The sequence below is a fragment of the Carcharodon carcharias genome, chromosome 7 (genome assembly GCF_017639515.1).
Source record: "Carcharodon carcharias isolate sCarCar2 chromosome 7, sCarCar2.pri, whole genome shotgun sequence".
Classification (NCBI taxonomy): domain Eukaryota; kingdom Metazoa; phylum Chordata; class Chondrichthyes; order Lamniformes; family Lamnidae; genus Carcharodon; species Carcharodon carcharias.
This window is the reverse complement of record NC_054473.1, coordinates 119,382,392-119,405,647: the sequence shown is the minus strand read 5'-3', so window position 1 is coordinate 119,405,647 and position 23,256 is coordinate 119,382,392. Positions and strand designations below refer to the sequence as shown.

At 40.5% G+C, this 23,256-nt stretch overlaps 1 protein-coding gene across 3 annotated transcripts in view; it reads left to right on the top strand.

Annotated features, from left to right (window-relative positions):
- The window catches only part of wdr59 (WD repeat domain 59), an 89,766-nt gene that overhangs the window by 9,447 nt on the left and 57,063 nt on the right, over positions 1-23,256 (top strand). For all 3 annotated transcript variants that reach the window (XM_041191436.1, XM_041191435.1, XM_041191437.1), the window contains exons 2-10: positions 637-686; positions 2,097-2,232; positions 3,988-4,073; positions 10,011-10,091; positions 14,915-14,952; positions 17,885-17,973; positions 19,172-19,288; positions 19,391-19,468; positions 20,167-20,326. In XM_041191436.1, the coding sequence (XP_041047370.1) occupies positions 646-686; positions 2,097-2,232; positions 3,988-4,073; positions 10,011-10,091; positions 14,915-14,952; positions 17,885-17,973; positions 19,172-19,288; positions 19,391-19,468; positions 20,167-20,326 (826 nt within the window). In that variant the 5' untranslated portion in view covers positions 637-645. The remainder of the gene's footprint in view (positions 1-636; positions 687-2,096; positions 2,233-3,987; positions 4,074-10,010; positions 10,092-14,914; positions 14,953-17,884; positions 17,974-19,171; positions 19,289-19,390; positions 19,469-20,166; positions 20,327-23,256) is intronic.

The window sequence follows — 23,256 nt, the reverse complement described above, 5'->3', positions numbered from 1 at the left end:
CACGACGAAGGGTGTCCTTAGTGTACAGAAGGGTCTTGGTTTCCACAAGGATTAGCAGTGGTCATTCCTCTCAAAATGGTCATGAACAGATGTATCTGGAATTGGTAGATTGGCGAGGGTGAGGCACGCCCTGTCTGGTAGATATGTCCTTCAGGATATTGCAAATAGAGTCAGAACCATGTTTGAAGAGTTTGGGTAAGAGAACAATTCCTGGATATGGCCCAGGCAAGAGAGTGGACATTAATCCATAACAACAAGGTGTTAACTGGGAACCATGTCTCCCTCAATCCCTTCCTCAAGTGTCTGCTCCTTGAGTCAAAATATACCATTAATTGTAACCATTGCACAAGCTCTTTATATAACCAGGATGATAGCAGCAGATTTAGTACAGAACCACATGCATGCTTTTAAAGCTATTATGTGTGGTGCTACTCTTTATACTGCTCTCTTGCAGTTGGTTATCCAGGTTGCATTAATTTGCAAGACCAGCTGTTGACCAGCAAAGTGTCAATCCGCAAAGATGAAACAATTTCAACATTAAAAGCTGATCAATTGCTTCCATATTTATGTTGTACAACGAAGTCTTTTGATGCATGTTTATTTAAAATGTTAATTTGTTATTTATTTTAATACTAGGCAACTGCGATGTCTGTGAACTGCCATGGCCAGCTTGCAGTGCTCTCTGGGTAAGCAGCTGTTCAGGGATGGGTAGTACCAAGCGTAAACCAGGTGTTAGTTTCCATCCATTAATTTATCCCCAGCTTTATTGCCCACCAGCTTATTTTCTGTGATGGGGAATGTGCAGAAGCACAAGACTCTGCATCATCCTGTAGATTACAAGTTTGCTACTGTTCCTGCTATGATTAAGAGTCATAGTTGATCCAAACCTTCAGCCTTGTATAAATTAGAAAATGGGGAGGGAGGCTCTATTTAGACTGCTTATCCTCTGAACACTGAAACAAAAGTGCTAGTTTATTGCGCTTTCTGCTTTTGCTTCAGGTAATGTACTCTGTGATTCAGTAGTTTTACGACAAAGCCATTTCATACTGAGGGATTGCTGACCTTTGACTGAATGGGAAATCAGTGCTGCGAGAAACAATATTGATAGCTGAGTGTCTCCTTTTGGGAGAAAATCACTACCATCACTGGTGTTTTGCAGTCCTTCAGCTGTTTCATTTTATGCAATAAAACTGCCAGATAGAGATGATCGTGGAGAAGTTGTCTCCCAGCAGGAGTACCTCTGGCATGGTATTCAGCCCATTTCCAAATTTTATGAAGGAAATGCTCCCTGATGTACCCATAAGCAGAGTCATTGTATTGTGTGAAGCAAGATCTATTGCTGTTCCTCAATCTGTATGGGCATGGGAGATGATGTAGATTTTTAAGGATTTATCTTTAGTACTCTTAAGGGTTGGAATGGTCCTTGTACACTGAAGGTACCCACCTCATCCAATCTAGTTTTATTGAAATCTGCAAGTACCCCCTATTATATTGTGTCGATTTCACTACTTCATAACTCATGGCCCCCCCGCCCCCCCAACCACCCCTATCTGATTATGATTAAAAATTGCGGACCAAGTTGTGTTGAATTTTGAGTGGTTGTGTGCCCTGGATCTGTGCTGAATAAGAATTCCCCAGACTCCTTTCATCCCGTTGTGATCAGATGGGTGCTCCCCAGCAATCCTTGCTTACATTGCCTCTCTGATGCAACCACTCAAAGCTGAGTGACATTCCTCTTCCATTTCTGCCTCTGTGTTCAGAGCTGCTTGAATCTGCAGGGTGCTTCTGCACAGGCTACCAGAGCAATGTGTGGGGAAATCGGGAGCACAAGGCAATGTTCAACAACTTCACAGTGAAGACAGGAGAGGGCACTTTGTGCTGGAAAGATGAAACATTTCCTGTTTAAGTTTTCAGCAAGAGCAGGAACCTGCTTTCTATATTTTCAGTCACTATACTTGCATGCAATTATGCTCATTAGAATATATTAGGAACAGCTTTTCATTATTGATTGGGATGGTGTGTAGAGGTGGAGAAAGCTGTCTTTTTGTAGATGCAGCAGTATTGGTATGTCACTGCCAATGTTTATTTCTTTACAGGCGCCGTTTCTTGTATGTTATAAACTTAGATGCTCCCTCAGAAGTACCAAGAAAGATTGCAAGACAGAGCAAATGGGACATTGGTGCAGTGCAGTGGAACCCACATGAGACTTCCTCCCACTATTTTGCAGCTTCAGTAAGTATTAAATCAGGTTTAACTCATTGGGAATCCTGGCATGTGGGAGTAAAGATAGAAGTTTCACAAACTGCCTTCATCTTTATTATTGAGATGAAAAGGAAAAACTATAAACATTGGAGGTTTCAAATGTGAAATGTTGGAAATACAAAGCTTGTTAAACAGATTCTGAGAGAGATAGCTTAGAGTCTTTGGCAACGTATTAGATAATGTTTAAGAGAAACTTCAGGATGAAAGGCAGGATGGTGAAATGGGCAGTAGCATGGTAGATGGAGTTCACTGGGGAGAAATATGGAATGTTGCATTTTGGGAGGGTGAGTATGGGAAAACATTATACTATAAATAGCATGGTTTTGAAAAATGTAGATGAGCAAGGAGGCCTTAGTGTCCACAGACACAGGTCCTTAAAGGTGGCATGAAAAATGATAAGGTAGTTCAAATAATTGAAGGGTTACCTGGATTTATAAAAAGAGGACTGGAATACGAAAGCAAATAGATCATGTAAGAAATTTATAAATAGCTGGTTTGGCTTCTGTTCGAGTATTCTGGACTATTTTGGTCACCACACTTCAGGAAACATGTAAAGGCATTGGAAAATGTACAAAGGAGTTTTACCAGGGATGAGGCAAGTCAATTATGAGGAGAGGTTAAGGCTGTCTTGAAACAGACAAGGTTAAGAATTGACCTCGTAGAGGTTTTAAGGATGATGAGGTTTTAAAAAAACTGTTCCTTCTGGTGAGTGGGTCAATAACTAGAGGTCATTGGTAAAAGATCGAGAGGGGAGATGAGAAATTTTTCCAGAGTTGTTGGGATCTGGAACACATGATCTTGGAATGGTGATTTTTTTTCAAGGGAATTGCACAGGTACTCGAAGTTAGGAACTTGGAGAGTTAGGGAGAAAAAAAACGTCAGGGTTGGTGGTGATGGAATGAAGCAGTACAGGTCTTTCAAAGAGCCAGCCGAGAGCCACCTTCTGAACTAAACATTCCTATGATTTTATGTTTCGATTATGAACTTTCATTAGTTCTAGTATTTAAGTGACTTCAGGCAGTTAGTCTCTAGGCTTCGTAAAATAAGACGATTTATTACAAAGTTGTTATTGGTCAAATTGGGACAAATGTACTGTCTATTGTTTCTAACCCTCTAACAGAGAGGGAATAAAATAAATTTAAAAAGAAAGGATAACTGGCCTCTTGATAGATTCACAAATAGCAGCCTTACAGAGGTGATGGAGGTCCACGTAAAGACACAAAAATGTCTATCAGTAATAATGCAACCTACTAGATAGATGTGCTTACTTCGGGACTTTTGTCTGTTTCTCTTAATGTGTGGGTGTGGTGTTATTGCTGCAGCATGAGGTGTGGCAGTTGTTCAGATTTGTTCTACAATCATTCACACACAGTTCTGATCTTGTGTTTACTTGCCTCTCTCATTTGAGCCACTTGAGAGTAACCCCATATCTGTACTTCCATTATAATCAGTATATCAGTTCTAATGCCCCAATCTGATATCAATATCTAGTGTCAATATATCCCCTAGAGTTTGTAAGTAAAATGCACACACAAATAGGGTAGTTCAAGCCCACTTGGGGTTTTCGGATTAAATATCAATATTTCACAAGTATAAATGTTTTGACCCTGATAAATGCAGGGATAGTAGAGTGGAGTTCTAACCCTGACTCAGCTGGCTAAGAGTGTATTGATGCAGTTTCTATTTTGTAGTTGATGTGTGGTAATATCTGGATGTGTATTTCAGTGCAACCAGCGAGTGGACCTCTACAAATGGCACGATGGAAATGGTGAGATTCACACTTCACTGCAGGGTCATACTCGTGTTATAAGGTATTTTGTTTAGAATTACATCCTCTGCATAAGTAATGTGAATATATTGCACTGACTCTTAGAGTATTACATATACTGTTAAAGAAATAATTGTTAGATTTGAAGCAATTGTTGAACCATCAACAAAGGTTCACCAAACTAACTTGTGGGATGGAGGGATTGTCCTATGAGAAAAGATTAAATAGACTGGGCCTTTTTTCTCTGGAGTTTAAAAGAATGAGAGGTGATCTCATTCAAACATACAAAATTCTTAGGGCTCAACAGGGTAGATGCAGGAAGGAAGTTTCTCCTTGCTGGGGGTTCGAGAACCAGGGGACATAGTCTCAGAATAAGGGGCAGGTCATTTAGGATTGAGATGAGGAGGGATTTCTTCACTGAGTGGGTGGTGACGATTTGGAATTCTCTGCCCCAGAGGGCTGTGGAGGCTGAGTCGTTCAGTATGTTCAAGACTGAGATCAATAGATTTCTACATATCAGAAACATCAAGGGAATACAGGGAGTGCAGGAAAATTGTGTTGAAGAAGAAGATAGCCATGATCTCATTGGATGGAGTGGGCTCAAAGGGCTGAATGGCCTACTCCTATTTCTTATGCTCCTATGTTCTTATTCCTGGGCTGGAAGGAGAGGGATTGTTTTTGTTTAGTTGGCTCCGATGACTCTGCCTGTAATATCTTGTTTTCAATACTAAACGTTTGTAATCTTGAGCCGCCTCAGGCAAGGAACTGGGACTTGCAGATTGCTCTGAGAGCCTAAAACTGTTGTCCCTTTCCATATTTACATTTGTGTAGGAAGGTGAGCGTAACTAGGAGTGGGATGAGGATGATGATGTTGATTTGATTATTTGATTACATCCTCAAATGTAAAAGTAACCCTCAGCTTCTTTTCCATTACTGAAAGCCATCATCTTAATCCCTTGTCCCCTTCACTCTCACCTGAAATGACAAGTGCGAGGAGCACATAGATTTCTTTGTCACCAAGATTGAAACCATCTGATCCACTGTCTCTGTCACTTCCCTCCCTTCCCTTAGCCCATCATTCCAAACCCCCTCTAAAGCTCCCCTCTTCCCTAGCCCTGAACTTGTTTCATTCTCTAGTTTTTCTCCTACCTCCTCTCATGCCCTCTCTGAGCTTCTCTATTCCATGAGACCCATCTACTCCTGCCTTGACCTTATTCCCACCTGATTTCCCTGTTCTGGCACCCATGTTAACTGACATTGTGAATGGTTTTCTCTCCTCAGGTTCTTTCACCCTCCCCTTCAAATTTGTTGTCGTCACCCTTCAAAAAACCAACTTTGTGTTAAACTTCCAACAATAAGGTTGTGAAGGCAGAGGCCAGAAGTCAATCTTTATTCAGTTTTAGATTTATTCACAAAGTAAGATACTGCAAATGTTTGGTCCTAACTCGACAACTCATCAGTGTCAATAATTATCTCTTGAGTATACCAATAAAATAAATGAACTAATAATCAAATTAACTAATTAATCATTTAAAGGGACTGTATATAAATAATTAACCAATGAAGGCCCCACACCTGTATACACAACTTTAATTTATACAATGAACAAATCCTCCTTTCTCGTTTAAATAAAACTTAACAAATAGTTTTCACAAACAATATTACTGAATAAATTGAAGTGTTTGCTGTAAAGCATTGCATTCCATGATGACCCTCTTCTAGGTACAGGTGCTCATTTTTATGAAATAATGAGATAATTGGTGACTTGCATCAGCCCATTGGATCTTGGAGATTTCCTTTTTTCTAACGTTTGTTTCATGCTAACAAGGTCAATCCTTAATCTTTTTTCACTTACGCTTTTTGTTGATTTTTGTTGTATGTTATCCCACAAGCAACGATTATCTATGTAACATTTAAATTGGCAAACTGTTATCAGTGCACCACTTGTATAGAATTTCCCCTAAAATATTTGACAAGTAGAATCCCATATCCACTGCTTCCACAAGGGCCTGTGTTTCGGCTGCTAAAGTACTTTTAATGCTTTTTTTATTTTCTTGGCTTTCTAAGCTAAAGGGCAACATTTCCTATTTTCACCCACTAAAAATATTATGAAACCAGCTGCACTTGAATGCCCCTGAGGAAGATTGGCAAGAAAAGTATCACTAAAAATAACTAGTTTTATGTTCTTTGGGTCACCTAAGAATGGAAGCTTAGCCATGTATTTCTCCATATTTATTTCTCCATATTTATTTTTTTTTAACGTTTAATTTGCCCTTTAAACATCCTCGACTTAAGGCTGCTTCAATACTTATTTCCAATACACCAAAACTAGCATTTCGTCTTGTCTGAGTGCATAATCAATTCAACTGACCAATCAAACTTCACAACTGCTATGTTTCTTCTTCAGATGAGACATCATTTTTCTGTGATGACCTAGCATGATTAACCAAGATAGGAGTAACATTCTCGAGATAGGATTACTGATGCAAAGCACTCCAGACTTATTCTGCTTAATGCCTAAACCAATATTTTTAGTAGCCCCTAAAGCCTGACTTCCAATTTTAAATTCCACTTTAATCTTATTAATAACGCATTTCTCAAATTCCATAGTACCACCCCAGAGGAAATTGACACGCATCATGAAGATGCCCTTTATGATGCTATTAAAGCATTGCAGGATCAGTTTTTAGTTGAACACAGTCTACTTGCAACAAAACAGATCTCGCCAAAAAATACTGCACCCTTGAAGCATCATTCAGGTCATAAACACATTTATTTAGTTCCCATAGTTCCTGTTCTGCATTGCCTCTTTACGTCGCTTTAGAAACATTTCACAGTAAAATTTTTCACCCTGCAGAAACATAGCTTTTCTGTCAATTGATCCACAGTCCCATGAATATGTGGCAAAAGAGCTAAAGAAACTTTCAATATTGCTTTTCCTGCTGTGGGAGAGTTCGCTCTAATGTTAATATCGCCCAGTCACCCTTCAAAACTCGGAGCAGCTAGCCTCGCTTTAGCCTAATAATTCCCATCTACAAGGACCTTTTCTGTACAATCCACCTCTGACAAGGCTAAAGACAAAAAACTGCGGATGCTGGAAATCCAAAACAAAAATAAAAATACCTGGAAAAACTCAGGTCTGGCAGCATTTGCGGAGAGGAACACAGTTAACGTTTTGAGTCCTTATGACTCCTCAGCAGAACTAAGTAAAAATAGAGTCTATTTTTACTTAGTTCTGTTGAAGAATCATACGGACTCAAAACGTTAACTGTGTTCCTCTCCGCAGATGCTGCCAGACCTGCTGAGTTTTTCCAGGTATTTTTATTTTTGTTCTGTGACAAGGCTGGCTGGTCCTTATCTCGTACCTCAGAATAAACTCCAAATTCCTTTCTACTATCTAATTTCCTTGTCTCTTTTATTAGTTTATCTTCTAGTCTATTGGCAGCCACCAAAACTTAATGGTTATGAGGATCTCTGCATCGAGTCTACCTTGAGGCTGTTCTGTAGACTTTCTCTCATTGTTTAATCTATTCAAGCTGCGCCCTCTACTTGCACTTCGATGTCTTTCGGGACCACTTCTGTAAGATCTCTCTTGTGCGTTTTGAGATTTTCTCCCGTACGTGATCATTTTTCAACCCAAGAGTCACTCTCAGACCCACTATTAGGACTCGCACTTTGCATTCTTTTATCCTATTCTGCCAGTCCATGGACATCACTTCTTGGCCATCACCGATATTTAAACTTGCCAGTCGCTTTTTTTGCGTGTCCCACATCAGTTGCATCCCTCCATCCACAGGACCCTCCACAGGACCCTTCTGGAACATATGTCATTGCTTTAGGCAATTGGGCTTTGGATGCGATAGGCTGAGTGCTATCACCACTCAGTCCCAATCTGTTGTATTCTGTTCTTCAGGGCTATATCACACAACACAAATATGAGAGGTACAGGGTGCCTCAACATCTTCTATCGTCTGTTAATTTGCTGAAGAGTTAGTAATCAATCCAGATTAACTGTGAGGAATGAACCTTAATAGTTTGATTTAAAAGTTGGATTACCACTATGTTACTATCATGCCCTATTGCCTTCCCATTCCTTATGGCCCTCTCTTTTGTAATTCACCGCATCCCCAAAATTAAAGTTGATCTTAGATGGTGTTGTACTATGCCTTAGAGCTCTCTGAATTTGATGAAAGTCTTGATGAAAGCCCTTCAAATGTGCAGAAAAATTTGAACTAATCGTAATCCTGTCAAGGGCACGGGGTCTGTTTTCCAGCACAGAAGACAATTTGGGATTCCTTCCATAGACAATTGATAGGGACTATACCCTCCAACCATCTGAAGCAAATTCGCAAACTGTCTACAGCCTTAGATGCAGTTGATCATATTATCTTCCTCCAGTGCCTCTCCACCTTCCAGCTGGATGGGACCTTAGTCGCTTCTTACCTATCTAATCAAAGCCAGCAAATTGCAATCAATGACTTCTCTTCTGATCCCTGCATAGTTATCACGGTGCCCCCAAGGATCTACCCTTGGACTCTCCTTTTTCTCATCTACATGCTGCTCCTCGGTAATATCAACCGAAAACACAACATTAGTTTCCACATGTATCCTGACAACATCCAGCTTTATCTCACCACCACCTGTCTTGAACAGAAATTTCTTCCAGTTCAATGTTAAAGATTGAAGCCATTGTCTTTGATCCCCACTCCTTTACCACCGATTCCATCCCTCTCCTGGCAACTGTTTGAGGCTGAATCAGATATTTAACCTGGAGATGCGCTTTCAGCCACATATCCATACTGTCACTAATACCACCTATTTCTACTTCCATAACATTGTCCATCTCCTCTCCTGCCTCAGCTCTTTTGCTGAAACACTCATCCATGCCTTTTTTTTTGTATTCTTCCATGGGATTTGGGAATCACTGGTGAGGCCAGCATTTGTTGCCCATCCCTACTTGTCCTTGAACTGAGTGGCGGTTAAGAGCCAACCACATTGCTGTGTGTTTGGAGTCACATGTAGGCTAGGCCGGTAAGGATGGCACACCCTAAAGCATTAGTGAACTGGATGGAATTTTACATTATCTTTATATTTATTAATTTAATTTAAATTCCACCAGCTGCCATGGTGGGACCTGAACCCAGGTCTCCAGAGCATTAGCCTGGGTCTCTGAATTACTAGTTGAATGACATTACCACTATTCCATTGTCTCCCCTAGACTTGACTTTCCTAAGGTGCTCTTGGCTACCCTGCTGCATTCTATAATGTGTAAGGTTGAGGCCACCCAAAACTCTGCTGCTCTAACCCTCACCAGATTCTATTCACCCTTTACCCCTGTGCTCGCTGACTTACCCTGGCTTCTGGTTACACAGTGCCTTGATTTTAAAATTTTCACCCTTATTTACAAATCCTGGCATGATCTCACCCCTCCCAATCTCAATAGTCTCCTCCAGCTCTATAACTCTTTGAGATACCTGTGCTCCTCTATTTCCGGCCTCATGAGCATGCCCAATTTTAATCACTTCTACTGCCGAGCTCGAAGCTCTGGAATACCCTCCCTAAACCCCTCTACCTTGCTTTCCTCCTTTAAAACGCTCATTAAAACCAAATTGACCAAGCTTTTGGTCACCTGCCCTGATATCTTGTGTGTCTGGGTGTCATATTTTGTTTTATAATGTCACTGGCTTGGAATGTTTTATGTTATAGCTGCTATATAAATACAAGTTGTTGTTGCAACAGTGAGTGTGTTCAGATAGTCGTGGGGAAAGGGCTGTTCTCCCAGAATGAGATATACATAATCAAAAAATATGTAAAGCAGAGAATCGTGAGTGGATGCGATGAATGCAATTTTGTTTGAATTCTGTTCTACCTGTTTAAGGTACCTGCTTGTGAGCATGTACGGATTCTTCCTCTCTTTACTGACATTTTACTCTGCATGTAAATTCTTAAATTTGTTTTCTTTGTCTGCCCTTATTTGTAGTGATTTGGAGTGGTCGTGGTTTGAACCGGAGCTGCTTGTCACAAGCTCTGTCGACACTTACATATACATTTGGGACATCAAGTAAGTTCAGGACTTCGGTGGGAGGGGAGATGGGTAAAAATTACGAACCTTTGCTGGTGTCGGAAAGAGGTCAATTATTTTTCTTTATGTTCTGAATTATGAACAGATAAACTAGGGAAAATGTTCTGCTGAATTCGATGCTAGATGTACTAACTCATCCACACAACAGTAATTGCAATTCCAAGTAATTCATTGTATTTAAAGAGATTATCTGAACTCCTCTGTTGTGGTAAATGTTGGGGGGCAGGGAGGGGTTGTAGGCACCTAATGGGCTGCTCAGTGATAGGGACTGGTGTAACTATCTCAATTCTGTTTATTGGTTGAGTGAATAAGTTGAAATCCTTCTTGGCAGAAAGGGGATCAAACCTTTATCATATAATCATACAGCACACAAGGAGGCCATTTGGCTGAATGGGCCTGTGCTGGCTTTTTGAAGGAATTTTCTACTTAGGCCCACACCCTTGCTCTTTCCCAGTGGCCTGCAAATTTTTCATGTTTCAGTAGTAGATGTTGCTTATCTTTTATGCTAGCTTTTTAGGAGTGGGGAGGGGTGGGGGGAGGATAATACTAAGTTCTCCTTCAGTGAAATTAATTCATTACATGACAACACCATCTACAGGTCAAATTCCATTACAGAATTGTGATGAGATCACTCGTTGTTTCTGATACACCATCAATACATAGATGTTTATATTGTTGTGTTAAGGTGGATGTGGTGCACTTGGATTTCCAAAAGGCATTTGATAAAGTGCCACATCAAAGGGTCATTTGATAAAGTGCCACATAAAGGTTACCTCACTAAATAAGAGCGCCTGGTGCAAAGGGTTAACATATTAGTGTTACGGACAGGAGGTGGGTTAACTTAACTAGCACTAATTTCTCTTCTCACTACCTATCCATAAACAGAAAGATGTTTTGGTTTGTTTCCCTCTTTATAAGTGGTGATGTGTTTCCGAACATCTTGGTTTTGGTGTGATCCAATTTTCTATAAATAATCCCACAGCAAACTTGAGATAAGATGAACTCAAAGGGTTACTTTATTTGTACATACCTCAAAACGCGGAAAGGAGGGCCACAACGTCACCCCTTCGCATTCATACACTAAAAGCGGGATATGGAGGAAAAGGTTTCACAGTACAGAGACCACAGAGAAAATAAATATTGTTTCACATGCATTCCAGAATCCAGAATCAAAGGCCAATGAAGTATTCCTTCACAGAGGTTGGCTGGTTGAAAACCAATGCTGTATAATTCACTTTTCCGGTGATGCTGACTTCATAAGTTGAGGTAGACACACAGAAATAAATCAGTCTTGTTGGTGATGGTACAGAGTTTCCAACAGAAGCAGTGTAGATGGGGCAATGTTTTCTACCTTGCCTGTGAGGCTGCTAGTCAGATGATAAAGAGCAGATGGAGCTACTCAACTCAGCAAGGCAATATTAATTTGTTCAACAAGCCAGAGGCCTATGTCACATAACCCCCATCTCTTCACCCAGTCTCTAACAAAGGATCTATACCCATCATTTGGAATGTAGCTGGGTTTTGAAGATTGCTAAAATCACAGCCGTTACAAATTGAAAGGAACTTTGCGGGGCCTTTTGTTTTAGCAGACCATCAGTCTCCTTCTGGCCTGCCTGGGTTATTAAATGCAGATGACTTTTGTATAACCCTCTTTGAAGCTGGACTGTGCAGTCCACAGGTGGTTGTTAGTGGTTCCTCAGTCATAACAAGGTGAGAGTTTCCCTGAAACTACAACATGACTTCTTTTGTTCAGGGGTCACAGGTGGACATGGGTTCAGCCATCTTAAGGATCTTGTTCTGTTTTAAAATTTACAAAATAACATTGAGGATACCTATATGTATATTTTATAAAAATATACAGGGTGAGATCTTGATCCCTCAGATTATCATGGATAGAGAATTGGTTAGCTAACAGGAAGCAGAGAGTAGGGATAAATGGCTAATATTTGGGTTGGCAGGCTGTAATTAGTAGAGTGTCACAGGGGATCAGTACTGGGGCCTCAGCTATTTATGTATACATAAATAACTTGGGACTGAATGTATAGTTGCTAAATTTGCTGGTGACTCAAAGATTGATAGGAGAGCAAATTTTGAAGAGTACGTAAGGAGTCTGTAAAGGGGTATTGATAGGTTAAGTGAGTAGGCAAAAATCTTTTAGATGGAAAATAATGTGGACAAATGTGAGCTTGTCGACTTTGGCAGGAAGAAGAGAAAAGCAGTGTATTATTTTCATGGAAAGGCTGCATAGGGATCTGGTGCATAGGGATTTGGGTGTCCTGGTAAATGAATCACGTACTATGCAGACACAGCAAAGGGAATGGAATATAAAAGTTTGGATGTTTTGCTTCAGTTGTACAAGGTGTTGGTGAGACCACATCTGAAATATTGTGTACAGTTTTGGGTTTCCTTACTTAAGAGAGGATATAATTGCATTAGAAGCAGTTCAGAGAAGGTTCACTTGACTGATTCTCGGGATGATGAGGCTTTCTTATTAGGAAAAGTTGGACAAGTTGGGCTTGTAATCATTAAGAGTGTAGAAGAATGAGAAATGATCTTATTGAAAAATATAAGATCTGAGGGGGCTTGACTGGGTGGATGCTGAGAGAATTTTTCTCTTTATGGGAGAGACTTGAACTAGGAGAAACAGTTTAAAAATAAGGGGTGGGAGGAGAAATTTTTTTTCCTGAGGGTTGTTAGTCTGTGGAATTCTTTTCCCCAGGGAGCAGTGGCGGCAAGGTCATTAAATATTTTTTAAGGCTGAATTAGATAGATTATTGATTGACAAGAGAGTAAAAGGGTATGGGCAGGACAGTAGAGTTGAGGTCATAATCAAATCAGCCATGATCTTATATGGTGGAGCAGGCTTAAGGGGCCGAATAGCCTACTCCTACTCCTAATTCCTATGTTCATATGTAAGGTACTATATATTTCTTTCTGCAAACAGAAAAGTGCTGGAAAAATTATGTCCTTTATAGAAGTGGCTGTTCTTGTTCAGTTTCAGCCCTTGGCTTCGTGACTGGGATGGCCTACTTAAGACAGCGATTATAATAAAAGCAAAATACTGTAGATGCTGGAAATCTGAAATGAAAACAGAAAATGGTGGGAAAACCCAGCAGGTCTGGCAGCATCTGTGGAGAGAGAAACAGAGTAAACACTTCAAGTCTCATGACTTTATCCAAAACTGGGAAGACATAGAAATGTGATGGGTTTTATGCTATTGAGATAGGTGGGGGGAGGGGCAGTTGGAGTGAAATATGAGGTCAGGGATAGGTTGGAGGTCAGGAGAGATTAAATGACAAAAGATGTTGTGGAACACAAGACAAAGGGAGTGGTAATGACAGTATTAAAGACTAAAGCAGTGTTAATAGCAGAATGAAGGTCAGCACCATCTGAAAGCAAAATAGCAAAATGTGTTAATAACAGAAAAAGAATGAATGTGCTGATTGAAAGCAAAATGTGAGAACAAGGTACAGGCTGGCACTTGGGGCGGGGGGGAATCAAAATGGCAGACAGAGTTCATGGTCTGAAGTTGAACCCAATGTTGAGTCCAGAAGGCTGTAAAAGTGTCTAATTGGAAGATGAGATGCTGCTCCTCTGGCTTGCTTTGAGCTTCACTGGAACATTGCAGCAGGCCAAGGGTAGAAATGTGAGCAAGAGAGCAAGATAATAAATTAAAATTGCGTGCAGCCAGGAAGGTCAGGGTCATGCCTGCGGACTGAGTGAAGGTGTTTCTCAAAGTGGTCACCCAGTCTGCATTTAATCTACCCAATGTAGAGGAGATTGCAAATCTCGTCTAAGCTGCAAATACAGTAGACTACATTGAAAGAAGTGTAAGTAAAACGCTGCTTCACCTTGAAGAAGAGATTGGGGAATTGGGTGATGAGGAGGGATGAAGACAGCGTTATGACCACTTGCATTCACAAAAGCCTGAAACCAACAAGGGACTACATACACACAAATCCAATTGACAGCTTATGTTATTTTATACAATGCTGTCTGCACATTTGTTCCATGCTGTTCATTTGGAGAAACATTTTTGATTTCTTTTTGTGACGCAGTAACTGAGCATATGCATTTCTTAGACTTACCAAGTTTGATAAATTAGAACTGGGTTTGTAATACATGTTTTGTTAACTTTCACAGCTTCCCTCATTGAATGAGGCCTTTAGTGTGTTAGTGTGATACCCACCCATAAAGTCATTGTTAGTGAGAAATGAATGAGGCCTGTGTCCCAATGGATAAATTGGTCCGAGCTGGACAAGTAGGGGAATGTACCGTTGTACTTTCCAACTTTTTTGACCGGGCTGCGTTTGTTGCCAATGCCGTCATTGGTTTTCTGCGCATGTGCGGACAAGTGCACATATGCGGACGGGTGTCGGTGGCCATCTTGTTAGGAAGCTATGCAGTTTATTCAGTTTAAACTCTCACACTACCCCTATGTACACTTAGGGTTCCTAGGTTTTGACTTTGCTAACTTGTAACAAGCTCCCTATACTTGGGTATATAGAGTATGCCCCTACAGGGAGACAGTACGGACTCCATGTTGGCCAAACAGATTGTCAAATGAGTGTAATTTTTCCATTGATTTGATTTGGAGACTTTGAATCATAGTAATGGGTTTCCGTATATGTTTAAAAAAAACATCATTGTTAGTGTGAAATTGAAATTGGGTGCTCCTATTTGCTGGCGTGCTGGATGCTTGAATATAAAATTGCCTTTGAACTGACGTACTTGAATGTTAACTGTTATTATTGCAGCTGACAATTGAGTTCCCCTCACCAGGTGTTTTTCTGTCTCTTTAGGGACACACGGAAGCCATCAGTGTCTCTATCAGCTGTGGGTGAGTAGTGTGTGTAGCTGTACTAGCAAAAGAAGCAGTGAATTTTCTTGGAAGGCTGCATTTGCTGCCAAAGCAGTGCATGTGCAGTTCTACTGCTTCACTCTGTGACGTCATTGTGAGCAACAGAGATCAGACCTCTACTCGTTTCCCCCAACCTCATACTCATTCTCTCTGTTTAGTTTCTCGTTTTTTTTTGAGCAAAATTCAAACTCGCAGAAATCCTAATGAGAACTGAAACCAAAGAGCAAAATTAAATTAATAATCCCAGAGAATGGATTTTGGGACTAGAAAGGGCTACTTTATTCAGAACAAAATACAATACCCATTTTCATCGAGGTAATTTCTTTTAGCGTTATCTTTTTCTATGGCATATTTTGATTCTATTATATACAAACCCTGGCAGCTCACTCATCAGTACGTGAAATATGTTGCTATTCTCTGCACTATCTTTTTTTAATATAAAGGCAAATGCAATCTACTGTTTTCTCTTAGACAATCTGTAACAAACATAGTTCTGTTAACAATAATCGGGGGAATGTCGTTTTACTTTCCAACTTTTTTAACCGGACTGCGTTTGCTGCCAGTGCTGCCATTGGTTTTCTGCGGACAAGTGCACATACGCAGATGGGTGTCGTTGGCCATCTTGCATTGGCAGGAGACAGTGTTCTTGGAAGGCTGGCAGGTCCTGGTCACAATTGGGGCCCCACCGAACACACACTGTGTTCTTGGTAAATGTCATTTATGGTAAGTGGACTGATATCCCTTATGAGACGAAATTGAGATTTAAAGCCCAGAGTAAACTGAAAATAATATGCCTTCTAGTTTAAAAACAACTGGGCAACATGCCAGAAAAATGTACTGAATGCTCACAGTACCAATCTAATCTCTTTGGGAAGTGAAATGCTTATAGGCTAAGCATACCTTGGTCACATGCAATCTTTTTAATTCACTCATTGGTCTTATTATAATTTGACTGAACAAACCCTTTTATGATGCCCTGCACTATTATGTAGTTTTGACCAGTGACTTTGAAAAGGGTCTATGTGCTGAGATTTGAGGATAAAACTCAGTGCTGTAGTGGAGAAAGTGGATCTGGATGAGTCTGACTGGTGAAGTAAGAAGAACTGAATTAAATATTTAGTTAGATATTTGAATAGTTCAATATTAGTATTCATATTTGTGGGTTGCATTACTTTATCTGAAAATGTTCATATTGCATATTTCGCACACCAAATTGCATATTCCTAATTTAAAATCTACCATATGAAACAAAACTGTAGTTAAAGCCTAGTGAATTGTTTGTACAAGTTGGCTTCACAGTGAATCACAAGCCTAATTTATATTGACCGTTGTATGGATGCATGCTATGAGGGAAATAGAGGGAGAAACATTGCATTTATCACCTTTATAAAGAAAGGGATGAAAAGTTATAGGAAATGAGTTAAATAGTAAAACAATAGCATTTGAAATGTGAAATTAGATTGAAGCTGACACATAAAATGTGACAGCTCAGCATGTATTCTTTCTCAGCACGAAATGATGTGCTTGTCTGTAAGAGCATGTTCTTTACAAAAGGCACGTTTGCAGTTCAAAAAAAACAGTGAATTTGTGCTGGCCCAATTCCCATCGCCTAGCACCCCACAGCATAAAACTGCTCTTTCTTCAAAACTGATGGTGCTTAACAATTAGAGTGACTTCATGGCTGCTAGAGACTTACTAATGTAATCGTAGAATCTTACAGCACAGGAAAGGACTATTTGCCCCGTGTGCCTGTGTCTCTTAAAAGAGCTACCCAATTAATCCCATAGCCCTGCAATTTTCCCCCCTTCCTCAAGTATTCAGCAATTCCCTTTTGCAAGTTGCTATTGAATCTGCTTTCGCCACCCTATTAGGCAGTACATATCAGATCATATTCACTTGCTGCATTTAAAAAAAGATGCTGTTCTCCTCTCACTCCTTTTGCCAATTACCTTAATATGTGTCCTCTGGCTACTGATCCTTCAGTTAGTGGAAGCAGTAAGTAAGAAGAAATTATTAAAATGCTTCATGATTTTGAATGTCTCCATTAAATTTTCCCTCCTATGCCCTAAGGAGAGCAGCTTCTATAGTCTCTCCACATAACTGAAGTCCCTCATTCTTCGTACCATTTTATTAAATATCCTCTGTGTGCTCTCTAAAGTGTAGTGCCCAGAATTGGATGCATTATTCCTGCTGAGGATTAACCAGTGATTCACTTTCTTGCATTTGCACACTCTCTCTCTCTCTCTCTTTATAAAGCCAAGCAGACTTTTAAAGCCTTTCCAAATTGATCTGCCATCTTCCAAGATTTCTGAATGTAAACCCCCATGTCTTTCTGTTCCTCCAGCTGATATACCGAATTATACCAAAGCGACTTGATGAATAGTCTTACCTTCATTGCATTACAACCTTTGTAGAGCACATAACCTGGTGTATATAAACTGGTGACTTATAAAGAGCGAGGCCCGTAGGTTCGGCACCAAACATTTAGATGAGCCATGCAATCCAATTAGACAGTTGAAAGCCCCTAGTCCTTGCTTGTAGGAGCTGACATGAGCATTGTATGAAAGTTGAATAATATAGCAGAGAGGTATATAATGTTGCTTGGGTTTCCTCCCATGATTAATGTTAGATGACATCTACACCAAATAACTAATAACGACTGGAAAAACCTCAGGTTATGTCCTGTTATAGCAACATGGCTGTTGCTCTGCTGAGGCTGGTCCAGTGGAAGTATTTTCCATGGTTTTGCAAGGTAGGTGCACTCACTATTGCATTGTTTCAAGGGGATATTAAGGAAGACAGTAATAGGGAATTGGGTTAAACAATGCAATTGAAGAGAAAGTGGTTGTATTTTACCTGTGTTGCACAAGTGGCCTATTTAGGTTTCTTATCTCTTTTGCACATTGTGTAGCTGGAGCCTCTCAGGTGAAATGGAACAAAAAGAATCCATGCTGCTTGGCAACGAGCCATGATGGAGATGTCCGTATCTGGGACAAGCGGGTGAGTGTTGCAGAGATAAAATTCCTGCATTGGTGTGGTTGAACCTCTGACGGTGTGCTTGTGTCTACTTGCAGATTTATGAAAATAAAAGGTTTGGACCCTTTTGAATTAGTTTTTTGCATAGAGTTCATGAGCAGTGAGTTCTGGCTTGGCCTAATGGGCAGAACTCCAGAACGCAGTACTAATTGCCCCTGACTAATTTAGTAATTTCTTGCTTTGAGAGAGCTGTGAAGATGGTAAAAGAAAATTTTCACTGAAAAATGCTTCATGCAGACATCAGATCTAAAGTGGTGTCATGCTACGTTCTTCAGCATTGCCCAACCTCCCTTTACCGAGTATGTGAACTGGAAGAAGGCCAAAGAACTAGTGGCTGTCATAGAAAATTAGGGCTATGCTTGTTGAGGACAGTGGGTTTCTGCACTAAGCTCCAACTACTGAAATTTTAATCTCTGTTTTAGAATACTGGACATTTGGGAGAAAATTGTTACTTTTTTTCTTTGAATATATTGTGCGACTTTTTTGATTGGCAAATTGTTGGCGCAGGTATTTAGTTTAGAAAAGAAAGGTAGTAAGGCATAGAGCAGTTTTTTCCTTCATTAAAGAATACATGTCAAAGGGGTTTCTCTAGCCTTTTGGGGGAATAAATAACTGCAAAGAAAGAGGACCTTTGGAAAATACCCTTTTAGAGTAAACAATGTGAATGCGGAGTCAGAAGATAGAATTGTTTATATGGACAGTTCAGTAACATCAGCTGGCTGAAACAATCAAAAAGTTGAACAAAGAATAGCAATTTCCTGAGAAGTGTTTAATACCATGACTGCTATCATGGAGCCAAAGAATCTGAATCTAGCTGACAATGTGTAGAATGCTTAAGTGTGGTTCATCGCGTTGCATTGGACAATTGTTTGGGTTGTCATCGTCTTGTTGTTATTGGTAATAGATTGAAACCAGAAAATAGCAACAATGCTGAATGAGGCAGTGGAATGGACAGGTTTAACATCAATGGGTGGGTATAATCTACATTTGTATAGATGGAAATTAAGGCATGTATATTAGCTTCTCTGGAGCAGAAAAAGTACATTGACAGCAATCAGGTAAGGTATGAAGCTGGGAGGAGGGATGATTAAGGCTTAGTGAACACAAAGTTTGTGCACTTATTTTAATATAAGATCTTGACAAAACTTCCTTTTTTTCTCAGAAACCTAACACAGCAGTGGAATATATAGCTGCTCATTTGTCAAAAATCCATGGGCTAGACTGGCATTCAGAGAATGAGCACATCTTTGTTACATCAAGCCAAGACAACTCTGTCAGAGTAAGTGCTGGGCTCCAAGGCCCTTGATTCTTAGATCATATCTGTTAAGAGGACAGTATACATCTGTTTATTCAAATCCATTTTTCATCATCTGATCTCTAGTTCTGGGATTACCGACAACCAAGGAAATACCTGAACATCCTCTCCTGTCAAGTGCCAGTGTGGAAGGCCCGGTACACAGTAAGCAGTTTTTCCACTTGGTGTTAATGGTAAAAGCTTTTCCCCGTCTCCCCTTTTCATTTTGGTATTAACTATATGCTTTGTTGAGTATTGAGTGTATTGATGAACTTACTCTAGATCTTGGACAGTGAGGATCTAGAAAGGACTGCCTGTTCATGTTGATTCAAGCACAGGATAGATTCACCAGAAAATTAATAGGATTTTTATGATTTGGGTCTCTGTTCCTTCCTTCCCTTCTTCCCAACTGCACAAAAATTAGGGTAGTTGCTTGTTGAGATGCCAACTGTTTTGGGTACAGGGTGCTGTTCAAGAGCAGCTGAGAACTTGATTTTCTTTGCCTTTTCTCTGCTAAGCATCCAGCTTCTATTTAACTCCTTGCTTTCAGAGCACAGCAGAAGGCTCAACTTGCCACATCCTACCAAATTGGTGCAGTGCATTGCACTGTCATATAGTAGGTTCCAAGGGGCATTCTACCCAAGACCCAACAGGATGCACTGAAAGAAGTAAGCTTGATTAGCTGAATGACTTCATTCATAATGAAACTTTGATCCGGTGCCTTAGTTTCCTCCTGTTACCCTGAAGAAGATGCTATGATGATTTTTGTGTGTGAAAATTAGGCATGATGTTTTCTTTGAGAATTAACTGCAGTTTACCTGGTTATTGTAATTCACAGTAGGATTGTTTCCTGTCCTTCACAGCCGTTCAGCAATGGCTTGGTGACAGTGATGGTCCCACAACTACGTCGTGGTGAGAATAGTCTCCTTCTCTGGAATGTTTTGGACCTCAATGTCCCAGTTCATACTTTTGTTGGACACGATGATGTGGTGCTAGAATTTCAGTGGCGAAAGCAGAAGGAAGGTAAGAGGCCCAAAACTGAAGCAAATGATCCACAGTCTTAAGACCTGAGGTGAGATTCAGTCAGATGCATGACCTGTGAGATGTCTTTCTATTCTAATCTTAACCTGTGAATAAGTTTCCCATTTTTCTCTTTTCTACTTCGTTTCCCATCTGTGAGAGAAGATGTAACACTACCCAAAATGAATGGTCTTTAACATTTATGCTCCTTAGTACTTTGCTAATTTAAAAAAAATCAACATGACGTTCAAAGAAAAGGCCCCTTGAACAATAGTTACGGTTGCTACTGCGTTTTATGGGGAAGGTTAACAAACCCATTTGTTAGCCTGGCTCATGCTTTATGACAGTTGAGTGTTTCCCTACAACTTTGATTTGGCTAATTTGTTTTCTCCATTAGGTTTATCCTACAGATTAGGAGATTGGGTTTAATTTCTGTTCTTGCACACTAGCTGCACTTTCCTCTCAGGCCCATGAATCTGTTGCCGCTCAGATTCAAGCTCATCTCTCCTGCAGCTGCTTGTTTGAATACCTCCAATCAGGTTTCTGTCTGAGGTAAAATTATGAACAACATTCTCCATGTTCACACTCTACAAAATTCCTCCTCTGTTTGTATTTGATATGGTCAACCACACTATCTTCTTCCAATTCCTCTTCTCTCTTGTCTAGCTCAGTGGGGCTTCCCCTACTTGATTTTGTTCGTGCTTATCCATTTTTAGCCAGAGCATTTCTTGTGATAATTTCTCTTCCTGTTCCTGCATTGTCAATCCCATGGGTGCATCTACATGTATGCTGATGACATTGACCTCTTCTTGTTCACCATTTCTCTAAACTCCTGCACAGTGAAGAAATTTCTCCTTTCCAAGTCCTGAGATTATGACCCCCACTAGTTCTAGAATCATGAGCCAGGAGAAATGCCTGTCAGCATCATTCTGTCAAGCCCGCTAAGAATTTTATATGTTTCAGTGAGATCTTCGCTCATTCTCCTAAACCCCTGAGAATATATGCTATCTCTCCTCATAGGGACAGCCCCCTCTCCCCAGTAATCAATCTAATGAACCTTTGTTATACTCTTTCCAATGCAAGTATATATTTTCTTGAGTAAGGAGACCAAAACAGTACACAATCTCCAGGTATGGTCTCACCAAAGCCCTCTGCAAATGCAGCAAAACTTCCTTACTCTTTTACTTCAACCTCCTTGCATTAAAGGCTAACTGCTTGTTGTACATGCATTTTAACTTGCTGCAATTCGTACACAAAGATCAGCAAATTGCATGCCAACGTCTATTAGTCTTTCACCTTTTAAGAAAAATTTTGCTTTTCCATTTTTTTAGGATGTGAACATTGCTGGCAAGGCTAACATTTATTGCCCATCCCCAAATGCTCTTGAGAAGATAGTGTTGAGCTGCTTTCTTGAACCATTGCAATTCATGTGGTATCGGTATAGCTACAGTGCTGTTGGGGGGAAGTTCCAGGGTTTTGACCCAGCAACAGTGAAGGCATGGTAATATAGTTCCAAGTCAGGAAGGTATATGTCTTTGAGGGGAAACTTGTAGGTGGTGGTGTTCCTATGCATCTGCTGCCCTTGTTGTTCTAGATGGTAAAAGTTGCAAATTTAGAATTTGGCAAGTTAAGTGCATCTTATAGATTGTACAAACTAATGCTACTGTGCAATGGCAGTGGTAGAAATGAATGTTTAAGTTGGTGGATGTGGTGCTGATCAAGCAGACTGTTTTGTCTTGGATGGTGTCAAACAGCTTGAGTGTTGTTGGAGCCGCAATCATCTTTATTGATGGTGGACTGACTTTGGGGAGTCAGGAGCCGAGTTACATGCTGCGGAATTCCCAGCCTCTGACCTGCTCTTGTAGCCACAGCATTTATTTGGCTGGTCTGTTCTGGTCAATTCTGACCCCCAGGATGTTGAGGGTGGAGGATTTAGCGATCGTAATGACTTTGAATGTCAATGGGAAATGGTTAGACATTTTTCTTGCTGGAGATGGTCATTGCCTGGCATGTTTGACCTGAATGTTACTTCATTTCCCACCTTCTTGCCAAATCATTTAACTCATCTATATCCCTTTGCAGCCTCTCTGTACCCTCCTCACAGCTTATTTGCTCACCTTACTTTGTATCATCAGCAAACTTGGATGCTACATTTGGTCCCCTCATGTAAGTCAGTGCTGTGGTTCATAAATAGCTGAGGCCTAAGCACTGATCCATGTTGCACTCCAGCAGTTACATCCTGGCATCCTGGAAATGTCCTGTTTATGCCTAATCTCTCTTCTGTCCATGAAACAATCTTCAATCCAAGCTAATATATTACCTGCATTCTCATGAGTCCTGTTCTTGTCTAAGAATATCATGTAGCACCTTATCTGTCTCCCGAAAGTCCAAATATACTGCATTCACTGGTTCCCCCATATCTACTTTGCTAGTTTTTTAAAAATTCATTTACAGGATGTGGGGGTGGCCAGCTAGGCCAGCACTTATTGTCCATCCCTAGCTAGTTGCCCTTGAGAAAGTGGTGGTGAGCTGCCTTCTTGAAGCGCTACAGTTCATGTGGTGTAGGTACACCCACAGTGCTTTTAGGAATGGAATTCTAGGATTTTGACCGAATGACAGTGAAGGAGCGGCAATATATTTCCAAGTCAGGATAATGAGTGACTTGGAAGGGAACTTCCAGGTGGTGGTGTTCCCATCTATCTGCTGCCCTTGTCCTTCTAGATGATAATGGTGGTGGGTTTGGAAAGTGCTGTTAGAGGAGTAATGGTGAATTCCTGCAGTGCATCTTGTAGATGTAAATTGTGGTCCTATTTTATAGGACACCTCATTTTTAGGTATGCCTGGTGCTGCCCCTGGTATGCCCTCCTGCACTCTTCATTGAACGCTTGATCCCCTGGCTTGGTGGTAATGGTAGAGTGGGGTATATGCTGGAC